The sequence below is a fragment of the Rhopalosiphum maidis genome, chromosome 3 (genome assembly GCF_003676215.2).
Source record: "Rhopalosiphum maidis isolate BTI-1 chromosome 3, ASM367621v3, whole genome shotgun sequence".
Taxonomy (NCBI): domain Eukaryota; kingdom Metazoa; phylum Arthropoda; class Insecta; order Hemiptera; family Aphididae; genus Rhopalosiphum; species Rhopalosiphum maidis.
Window position 1 is genome coordinate 23677102 of NC_040879.1, and position 12918 is coordinate 23690019.

Below are 12918 nucleotides of genomic sequence, written 5' to 3' on the forward strand. Positions count from 1 at the left end.
TACTACAATAAGAACAACTTGTATTTCAAGAAAAAAAATTTAGAAAAATCGAAAATTTCAATGGTCTATAAATAGTCTTAAAAAATTCTAAATATTTTGAAAATTTAATCGTAAATAGATAATGCTAATATATAAATTTGGTGAAAATTTCAAGTATTCACAGTAATTCGCTTTTGAGTTACAACAAAATCAAAAAATAGATTTTGTCGAAAAGTGATTATGCGTAAAAATTCCCGTTTTTCCGTTACTTTTTCAGGGTATTTTTGATGCTTATGAAAACTACTGGATATTTCAATTACTTTTTCAAAGAGGGGCAGAAGTCAAAAATCAAAGCTTTATTACTACTCCAAAACGTGATGACAGACACAAAAATAAAAATAAAAAAAGAAACACACATTATTGTAAAATCAATACATTCATCACTCCGTTCAGAATCTAAAAGTTAAGTAGACATTAATTAAAATAAAATATTTTAAACGCGAAACACGAATGTTTATTATTTTATTTCTTATTAATAGGTTAAATTTTAAATTATTCCACTTAAAAGCTAAAAATGTTATCATTTTTTACTATAATAACAGGTATCTGATGTTATATTTCAATATACCTATAGTTCTAAGTTCTATTTTGATAGGCTTATTTTTTAAATAAAGTGCGTAGTTGATTAAAATTCTTAAAATAAGCTCTGCGTGTAAAAATACTATATTTATAGCATTATAAATGGTCCTTAATGTTGCATTTTCACGATGTAGATAACTATGTATAAAAAGAAGGCCTATACTATAATCAACCTGAATATAATTTTGTGGATTAAAAAATTCCAGAATATAATTAATATAAATTCCAGGGCCGTAATATCCTGGTTGGAAAAACCTGGCCGCCGAACGTTTTCAGTGTAATTCATAATTTTTTTCGAAATTAGAAAAAATATTAAAAATCAGGAGATTAATGAAATTAAAATGTTGAAACGTCAATATTTTCAAAAAAAAAAATGAATTCCACAAAATGGCTATCTTAAATTTTTTTGAAAATAACTAAATAAAAAATATATTTTTAAACTTTTTTTCCAAAACATTAAAATAAATTAACACGTGCAATATTTGTAATTCTTGCCCCTGTGAAACTTATTAAATAATTAAAATCATGATATCCCCATTATTTCGGGAGATGTCGCAATGGGTAAATTCTCATGGGACACCCTGTATAGTTGTACCTAATTGTTGAACTGCATTAATTTAGATATTGGAAGCTATTAAAATAAAAAACAAAGTAAGTAGGTACCTAGCTTAGTATCTTCCTATAACATGCATCTATGGTGACTGGTGACCAATATTTTTTTACAGAGTGTATTAAAAAAAAAAAATGTTTGGCAGACTAAAAAATGGTTTGTATACATCAGAATCTAAAAATCAGAAAATAATCATTTCTGTAAATAGCTTAAAAAATTTCAAATACATTTTATTTTATTATTTAAATTAACTGCTGATATACATATTTAGAGTACGAGTATTGTATAAGGTTACTTGTATAACCCTAATTATAACTCTTTAATTAAAAAATCATAGTTACATTTTTGAAGTAACAAAAAATAATACTGACTTCCAACTCATTGTCATTAATAATTTATTGTTCATTTTAATAAAAATTCTAATAAATAAAAGAACATTTTATTTACAATTTAAATGATCATTAATTTATAATGTAGATTTATTAGCATTTACTAGCATAAATTATAATTTAATACCATAATGTACATTATTAATTTAATGAATTTATTTCGCAAATGTTTTAATTTTAGGTATTAATTATGAACATTATTAGTAAATAGAAAATTATAAATAATATATTAAATTGATAATCCATTTAAAATTGTTTTTAAAATAAACTGCTATTCTATAACAGTAAACAGTTTTATATCTTTTGAAGAAAATCCCATACAACTCATAATACATTTAATTTATTAAAATGAAAATTATATTAATGATTATTTTAAGCATATTTTATTATTCTCCATTGATTACAACAGAAGGTATTTAAATTTTCATTCTGTATTGTTTTTTTTTTTTTTGCATAAGCCTTTAAAAAGTAAATAAAACGACTTGTAGCTTCTATTATACATGCATATGTAAGAATATTTTTGTTGATCTTAATTAAATAAACAAAATTATTCAAATTACTTAAGCAAATAATTTTTTTTTTGCTTTATTCCTATTAATTGTATTCGTTATAAATATATATAATATAATATATGAAATGTGTTTAAGATAAAAGTGCAAAACCAGTAGTTTGCATTATAGCTGGAGAAGTATGGAAAAGTAATTATGTATTCAATTTAAATGAATTACCAGAACGTTGTGACATATATTCAGTAGGTCAATTTGCTTTTGACCGTGATGATTGTATCTATGTAATGGAAAAAGATGAAAGTAATTATAAACATTTTAATACACATACAATTTATCGTTGATTATAGTATGTAGTTCACGTTTTTCTTATGTCATTGGGGATTGGGATGTACAAATGGCTACTTCTGTCAACTTGTAATATGTATGGGATAATCTGTGTACAACAGTGATAAATTAAGTATTTATTATTATAAAAACAAATGTTTTCAAAAACATTTCAAGCCAATATAAGGAATTGTATGACATTATTTTCAGTTTTAAAATTATTACTATTTTATATAGGAACATATTAGTCATAGGCACAAATAGCGTTTGAGATTTTGGGGGCTGAAGCCCTAGCTACTGAATGAAGCATTGAAGCATTTATACAGGGAATTAACACCTAAACAATTTTTTAATACAACATATAGGGATATCGTATACTGCTTACTTAATTACAATATTGACAGAAAATAAAACTTACTAAACATTTTTTTTAAATCTGCTATTTCATCTAGTTATAATAGTTTTCAAAATTATATTTATAATATATAATATACATTATACATTTATACACCACATAATTTTTAGGAAAACGTATAATAGCCAAATGGTATATCAGTTGTAATATGAGCTGCAACAATAGATTCCGTAATAAGAATGCTTATTATTCTTAGTTCTTGGTAGGTATTATGGTTTATGGCTAAAAGTTTACAATGTACAATAATAATAAAAATAATACCACGATAAATAAAATTTGTTCATTTACATATTCTTAAAAATACGAACACGAATTTTGCATTATAAACTTTAATAATACTGATAAAGCTTAAAAAAAAATTAGGAAAGGTTTGAAGGGGCTATTGAAGTGTTTAGGAGGTTTAGCCCCTAAAGCCTTCCCCCCTATTTGCGCCTATGATATTAGTTATAATATATCATAATCTAAAATGAAATATGTATATTTTTTAAAAAATTGTGGTTTAAAATAAATATAAAAATTGAGGTGCATATAAAAGAATTGTGGACAAAAAATGTTGTGAGGTACAATTGTTAACTTCGCTATTGATAACTAATGTCTTAATAATGACAATAAAAAAATAATCAATTATTCAATACTTGAAATAGTAGATGTAAATTCTTTATTTAAACAATTATTTACTGATTACAAACACAAAAAAAAAAATCAATATTGTGAAATCGATTAAATATAGAACTGTGTTTTATATCACGGTTATTAGTCGTTCATTAAATAACAAAAACGTGAAATTGATAGTTATAGTTGACAGTGACGGTGACCAAACAAGTTTTTGTAGGTATTTATAAATATCAATAAAGTGGTCATTTAACTATTAAAAACTGTACATTAAATACTTTATCTAATTATAATTATATTTTAATAAATTTAGGTGCAATTAAAAGCTTAACAGAAGCTAATAAAGTCGTCTATCTAACCATTGGATTTGTAAATAATGATGATTGGTGGTCAATATTTAATCCTTCAGATGCTAATGAATATAAGACTCAAAAATTTGATCCATTAGTAGATTTTTTAAATAAATACAAACTTAGTGGTCTTTTTATTTATTTTCCATCACTATTAGATGTAAGTAAAATAATACATAATTAATATCACATAAATCGTACATATTTAAAAGTTCTAATATAAATTGAATGTAAAATGGTTAATTTTGACCATGTAAAAATAACCGTCAATTTACAGCAATCAAAATTTAAAAAAAATTTCCATCGGTTTTTTTTTAAGAATATATTAAGCTTTGAAAAGGGTAAAGAAATTGTGGTAATTTTTTTGAATTATTGTTTTATGTATGTGTATTTTTGAGCACGGCGGCAATGCGTTATCGATGTACATGTTCCGAATGTCGTCGGAACGTCTGTGGTCTGTTCTATATAATATATAATATATATATATATATTATAGGATAAATGTGTGCGCGAAACTATAAAAAAAAAAAAACTATAATAGCCTCGACGGAAGCATAATGATACTATGTGTAATTATCGATAACGTATCGACAGTTGTGAATCGATTGCAGCCGTATCGACTCTGACTAAGGCATACGCGATTTCATGTAAAGTATTGCTCAGCAATATATTTCAACTTATCATTATCGGTATTATCAAAAACATATTGTTTCTTCTTTTGAAATTTGGCGTGCAAAATTCAATTAACTGTCGACTAATTTTTGTTTTGATTTGTGTCTGTAATTTTTTTTGATCCTTTAAAAAAAAACACACACACACACACATCATTGTAGAACCAATACATTCATCACTCCGTTCAGAATCAAAAAAATAAAAAAAAATTCATATATATATCTATAAATAGCTCAAAATGAGTTAAAATATTTTGAAAATTTTATCATAAAAATGAAATGCAATCACAATCTTATACTTTCTTTGAAAATGTTAAGTATCTATGCGTTTATTAGTTTTTGAAAAAATAATTTAATTTTGTCGAAATCTGGTGTTGCGTAATAATTCCTGTTTTCCTATACTTTTTTCCAGTTTTCCCGGTCAGTATACAAAGTACTGAAACATTTTTATTTTTGACCTTCCCAAGTTGAAAACTGAATAACTTTTAATAGTTTTACTTGAAATTAATATATGTTATATTATATGAAGAGTGGTATCCATTTGCTCAATTTTTTATGATAACGTTTTATTTGATTTTTGGATAATCATAATATCCTCTTCGATAATATAGAATTTTTATTTATACATGCCGTGCACCAGTATCACAGCAAAATAATAATAATACGGTAGTTAAATAATATTTTTGTCACCGACTGCCACCAAGTCACCGCCAGGTTGACGGTAATCAGAATACAGGTTATTACGTGATTCTGGTCTGATTAATAGTAATACACTCTTACGGAATTCATTAATCACTCAAATTTATTTCCATGAAAGAATAACATTTATGCAAAATAAAAATAATGTTTTTATACAAAAATGAATATACGATGTATTATGTATTGTTTATTTTTATTAATTATAATATGATATATTTTTAGAGTGATATTCAAAATGTGTTTCAAAAAATAAGCGATTTTGTCACTTCAATTAAAGAAAAAATAGATGGATTAAAAGTTGGTATAGTGTTTTATGTAACGGATCAGATTTCAAATAAAACTCGTAATAAATTTGTATTGGATATTTTTATGTTTCATAATATTTTTTTAATATTTTCATTACAATAATTACATTCTTTAAGGTTTTGATTTTACATTGATAAATGAAATAATGGATCATTATGTCATTGATTTGTCAATGTTGAACGAATGTGATGATAATTCAAAAATATACGGGTTGAGTCCAATATCTAGTGAAACTATGGTTTCTATTGTACATACTTATTTTTAAATATAGGTAACATTTGCTAATTTAAAATTAATTACTAATTATTATTCAGGATCAAGTTACATGTGTTGTAACTAATTCAACTGTGGATCAATCAAAATTGTTTGCTAAGATACAAGTATCTGTACTAATTCCAAAAGATCTGGTTGGAGAAGGCGTTAAGACCGTCACAACTTATTCTATAGTATGATTAATCAATAATCTTTATCTCTAAATAATCATGTGATTATGTTTAAAATGGGGGAGAGTAGGTAATTGCTTTACTGTACAGTATAGGTATCAAATGAACCTTGTCATTGAGCGTTAAGTCATTGTAATGATATGTGTTTGAATACAATGATAAATCTTTACATATTGAAAAACAATTCTCAACGAAGATGGTTTGCAGCACTATATTTATATATATTATACATGGCTATTATAGTAATTTATTTAAAATTAGTTATACGTTAGTTCGGTATTTTAATTTTTAATGGTCTATGAAAATCACTACAAAAATCTTAAATTGTATTTTACAAAAATTAATCTGCCCCTTCCCCTTCCACGAAAAAAAATCCTGACTACGCCACTGCGTTAGTGTAAATTAATAAAAAAATTGAAATTATTGTGTGTATAAAATATAATTGTAGAAATATACTAATAATATACTTACACAAGAGTTTCAAGTCTTTACAAATAATATTTTTTGAAATATTACGAAGTATTAAAATTGTTATCCTTCATTTACAATATTTAAATTACATAAATCCATGCAAATTATTGCATTTCTTTCTCAAAATATATAAAATTCATAAATGTATATATAATTGTACATTTTAGATTCTAAGCGTAGCTATGAATGTATTGATTTTATAATGATGTGTTTTTTTTTTGTACTAAACACAATAAATTATTGATAATACTTCGACTTTTCATTGATACTTGAAATTCTAGTTTTTTTTTTATATAAATATAGATTAAAATTATTTTATGGGTAGAAAATAGAAATACTTAAAAATTTAATACAAAATCACACAAAATATAATATATCTGTATAAAACTATAAAAATACATTGGTCCAAATTCTTAAATTATTTCAAGTAAAGATACTTACAAATAAGAACTGCAGATACCTAGTTACACAAAAACAAAAATCAGTCAAAAATATGCTAATATTACCTACTCAATAAACAAAATTAACCAATACGATTATGTTAAACATCAATTATAAGTTTCCGAAAAAAACTTCATAAAATTCTAATTATTTAGAAATAAATGTTCTGGATTTTTTCACTTTAACCTCCTGCACAAGTACAAACTACGGTAGGTACTATTAAATTATTATTTACCACTAATTTTTTATTTTATTTACGATCATTCTTTTTATTTTTTGTGTCTGTCATCACGTTTTGGAGTAGTAATAGTGCTTTAATTTTTGACTCCAGCCCCTCCTTGAAAAGGAAATTGAATCTAGTTGGTACTTTGGGGGTTTAAAAAGGTAGTTTTCAAAAGCGTCAAAAAAAAACCCTGAAAATATGACTGAAAATCTATATATTAGCGTTATCTAAATTTTCAAAATATTTAGAATTTTTTAAGACTATTTATAGACCATTGAAATTTTCGATTTTTCTAAATTTTTTTTCTTGAAATACAAGGTTTATTATAAGTTGTTCTTATTGTAGAAAAATAAAATTTAAAAACCGTTAGTCACAATTTTTGTTTTGTTCAAGCATTAATAGTTCAAATGTTTACAAAATATGTCAAAATCGCGAAAATTTTCAAGGAATTTTGAAGTTGAAAATTGATAAAATGTTTGTAATTCATATCTAAGGCTAAAAAACCCAGCACAAGGTTCTCCATAACTTTTTCTTCAAATAAATGTAAAAAAAAACTACAGCATTAATATAGAAACAATTTTATGAGCGTATGAAATTTATTTTTTTATGAAATCGAGTAAAATAACGATTTATTACAATTTAATTATAGGTAATAATATAATATGTCCAACTAATTATCCTATACTGACAAATCATCTCCGTTCAGAATCGTTTTTCGTATACAATGATACCTGTCATTGTATTCAAATTTAACACATCTATTAAAGTGACCTACTCATATCCATTTCTACTATACAGCAGAGCGATATCCACTTGCCCACCTTTTTACTATATAACACCTACTAACGCCTATACGAACAACACAAATCGGTTTAATCGTATACGCAATGCCATTGTATTATACGGAACGTTATTTTTTCTTTAATTTTTGAATGTAGAAATAGTTAATTAGTTATTATGTTGTATTTTTTTTAAGTTTGGACGAGCAAAAAGTGGACAAATATTTTATGAGGTACTTTTGTTCCAATCCATTACACTCATACAATACTTTAAATGCTTTCAAAGTCGTAGTTTTTTCATCTCTCCTTATTTTTAGATTTTATACATTTGTGAATTTAATCTGAAAATTGCATTCTTGTTTTGATTACAGTATTGTGGCGACAACGATCTAGCAAAGTCATCTAAGTTATGTGGGAACCCTTCAAATCTTTCATATGATCAAGTAAATATATTAATAAAATAATAAATAAACGTTTAAAGGAATCTATCTTGAAAAGAGACTGTCCGGGAATATATCTGCCTTTTCAATTACTGAAAGTTAAAAGTTTTTTCTATAATTTTAAAATTGAAACGTAATTTTCTAGAATACAAATTATTTTCTGAATTTGTATCACTATGTCAGGGTTAACTACATAGTTGAAATTATAGAATATAGTGCAGAGGTGGCCAAATTGCGGCTCTCTTCGTTGACGTATGCGGCTTGCGGTCTTATTTACAAAAACCAAAATTTTAATTTTTTTTGCAAACATTTATAAAAAAAAAAAATGTTTTTATTATTATTATTTTATAATTTTATATTTCGTAATTTGATATGTTTATCGGATGTTTGCTATCTTTATTAATTTTATGGTAAAAAGTACAGATTAGATAATTTGGCTCTTGATATAAATGCATTAATATATGTGACTTGCGTACATAGTCATGTTGGCCACCCCTGACAGGGTCGGCGCTAAGTATTTTGCCGCCCTGTGCAGTTAATAAAATGCCGCCCCTTTCAATACTTTTTGTCATATAATTAGTACATAGTATTATTTATTTTATACAAAATTAATTATAAACTGGACTAAATTGTAGGAGAATAGGAGTTTAAACGGTGAAATAAATAATCAATTTATTTATTTACATTTTACATTGTTACACTTAATATTTTTTTCACAAAAGTTTTTTATTTACATTTATAAAAATAAATGGTAGTTCATATTTACAATTAATAATTCATACAACAATAAATCATAATTTTATAAATGTTTTCTTGCTTTTAACTTAGCAAAATCGTCGACTAACTTTTTCTCTGTTAATTCTTGACCAACTTCGTGTTCAATTGAGATCATGGCTAGACCACAAAGTCGTTCGTTTTTCATTGTTGAGCGTAAGTATGTTTTGATAAGTTTCAATTTCGAAAAACTTCTTTCACCAGTTGCCACTGATACTGGTAATGTTATCAAAATTCGTAAGGCAATGGATAGGTTTGGTGCAAAGTCACCTGCATTTATCACAAATGTTAAGAGTTCATAAGGTGTTAAGTTATCATCAACCATAGCTGATACTGACTTTAATTCATGGGCCATTTCAATTCCATTGATATCTGTTGAATCACCATCGGTAAGAAGAATTTGTAAGTCTTTGCAATGTTTTAATAGTTCTTCATGTGTAAGATTTTTTATTTTTTTTATATTGTAAAGAAACGAAAAATTGTTATTATGTTCTTTTAGTTGTTCAAATCTATTATTCACGCTATTTATAGCTACATCAAGTGTAAAGTAATAAAAATGTATTTTGAATTGCTGTTTTGGGTCAATAACTGGTTCATCGTTGTGTTCATAATCAAAGTGTTTACGAGTACGTCGTGGTTTAACTCTACCCCGTGAGTTCTCAAAAACAGACTCTACTCCCATTTCCGTCGCAAGTGCTGTTGAATCTATAATCATTTTCTCAAAAGATTCTTCAGATCTCAGTTCATTTAAATGTTTCAATAAAGTTTCTAAAATGCCCAAAGCTAAAGATATGTCAAAATTTGGTTTTTGCATTAATTTATTAACTGGATTTATATGATTAAGTATGTCGTACCAAATGACAACAGAACAAATAAATTTAAATGTTTTAATAAGATTACATAAACATTCAGCTTCATGTTTTACCATCGGATCTAAATTTATATTTTCTGATATTTCAAACAAAGCATCATAAATTTCACCTATGTAATTTCGAAACGGTTTAAGTGCGTCTATTCGACTTTCCCACCGGGTTTGACTTAATGGTTTGAGTGTTAGTTCTTTAACATGTTTTAAAAGAATTTGCCAACGAATAGTTGAGGCAGAAAAAAAGTTGAATACTTTTTGAATTATATCAAAAAACGCTACAGCTTCTTTTGAAGATTTTGCGGCATCATTTACAACAAGATTTAAGGAATGCGCACTACAAGGAACAAAAAATGCACGTGGATTAATATTTCGAATGTGCCGTTGGACTCCGGAGTGCACACCTTTCATATTGGCTCCATTGTCATATCCTTGTCCTCGCATATTACTCAAAGGTATATTCAGCTCACGTAATATATTTAAAAGTACATCGCATAGATTTTCTCCAGTACTATTTTCAACTGAAATAAAACCAAGAAAATGTTCACGTATGGTAACTTTTGAATCTTCAATTGACACAAAACGAATAATAATAGTCATGAGCTCCGAGTGACTTATATCAGGAGTACAATCTAGTATAATACTATAATACTTCGCTTCGCTAACCATAGTAACTATGCGAGACTTAATAGACTGAGCTAATAAATTAATCATCTCATTTTGAATATCTTTTCCTAAATAATGGCTTATATTTTTTTTACTATTAATTATTCTTCTTACATGTTCAGCCATCACAGAATCATACTTAGCCATAAGTTCAATTAATTTTAAAAAATTTCCATTATTATGTTTGAATAACTGATCAGATGATCCACGAAAAGCTAAATTTTGATGACCGAGAAATTGTACTACCGACATGATACGTTGTAAAACTTCATTCCAATGCCTACACTCAGATTCTAAAATACGTTGGTTTACGTCATCAATTGTTTTTGTTTTTTTTAACCTCAATGACAATTCTAACCATGTACTATATGCGGTCAAATGATTTTTTGATGTTTCATGTCCTTTTAACATTTGTGTACAATGCCTCCAGTCATTATACCCTTCTAAAGCCAACTTAGAGTTTGAATTATCAAATAGTTTACAGCAAAAACAAAATATTACGTCATTGGAAATAGAGTATACAAGCCATGTTCTTGTGACATTTTCTCCATTACTCATACTTCGTTTGTAATGAAATTGTGTGAATTTTCGTCCTTGATCATCTGAAGGAAATACAAAATTTGCATTTAACGGAGCAGGAGGGCCTTTTTCAACCAACAATGTTTTAAAGTCGTTATTAATAATTAAAGGCCATTCCGCAGGGTCTGTACTGATAACATTTTCTGTTGAACTTTTGGCTACTGTAGTTTCAGAAGGTACAGTGGCATCTATAACTGAGAAAGAGTCAACAACTTCACTAGGTTGTACAACTACAGCATTTGAAATATTTAATGAAGAGGAAGAACCCGTTAAAAATTTTTTGATAGAATTAGACTGTTTTTTAATTACAGCTTCTTTTTCACGTTTTCTTTTCCTATATTCTGCACCTGAAAGTCGCTGTCTACCATCCGACATATTGGCGCTTTCTTAACTTTTTACTACATAAATAAAAAATATAATTTGTTAAAAATAAGCATGTCACTAAAACATGGATAAATGATCTTTGAGTCTGTATTTAATATTTTTGCCGAGAAACATGAAAATTGACACTTGTCATTTTCTAACAAAAATCATCTCAAATTTCTTTAAAAAAAAAATGTGATAGTTTTAAAAAAAGGGTAACTTACTAAAATTTTTTTAAATATATGTTGACGTATGTATACGGTTGAATTACATAAAATGAGAACACAATGTATGAAAATAATACAGTTTTTCAAAACCCCAAACAAACAATACAATTATTATTATTGACTATCCTAATTCCTAGAGTCAACCCAAATAATAAAATAATAATATAGCTAATAGGTTTTTAATTTTGAAAATTAAAAATTCACTTCCTAAATATATTAGGAATATATAAATACATTCAAAATTTATAATCAGATATCGGGATGTATTCTTTTTTCTTAATTTTTCATTGTATTTACATAAATTACCTACTTAATATTAATAATATTACAATTATTTAAAATAAAAAAATTACTCACCAAATTATTAATATTAAAATATGACGTGTTGAATGTTGAATGTTGATCGACTAAATAATATGCACAATGCACAGCACTCTATAATCGTTGACACTACGACTCGTTAACAAATGACATTATACTAGGTACGTATAGTTCGATAGTTGTCAATCGTCATAAGTAAACTAGTTTGTATCGCTGACAATAAATTACGAGTATTGATTATTGTATATACGATTTTGGGGATCTTTATCATGATTTGATTCGGTTCATGTTTACTAATTGGAAACCATAAAGATATTAGATAATCGCGAAACACGCCGAGCGACAATGCTAGCGGCTTGCCCGCACATTATATTATACCTAATTATCTACTAATAGCTCTTACTTAGGTACTACATACAATGACACAGTTCCAGTCAAAATAATATAATGAGCATTATTTTTATTTTAGATTTACAGTGAGTAGTGGTGAAAAATACATATTTTTATTTATAAACAATGCCGCCCCTAAAATTCTAAAAAAATTGCCGCCCTGTGCGATCGCACAGGTCGCACGTGCCTTCCGCCGGCCCTGACCCCTGATATAATGTTTGTCTATTGTTTTTAAATTATTATTTGTTTATTTGTACTATTATTTCAGGGAGCTTATGTAGATAAATTCTACAGTGGATTGTACATAGAATGTCTGGATGCAGATGATTTCGAATGCAAATGTGGTTGTAAAAATTTTCCAGTAACAAATATAATTATTGATGGATGGGAAAAATGTGATTTTACAGCGTGTTCTAAACTAGATCAAAATTAA

General features: G+C 26.5%; 1 protein-coding gene across 1 annotated transcript; it reads left to right on the forward strand.

The window, feature by feature from the left end:
- The first annotated feature begins 1175 nt into the window (after positions 1–1175).
- LOC113557850 lies at positions 1176–12918 on the forward strand. The gene is made up of 8 exons (XM_026963391.1): positions 1176–1179; positions 2265–2426; positions 3791–3987; positions 5420–5540; positions 5620–5750; positions 5818–5949; positions 8232–8303; positions 12754–12918. Exons 1-8 carry the CDS (start codon positions 1176–1178, stop codon positions 12916–12918), a joined length of 984 nt encoding a protein of 327 aa, XP_026819192.1.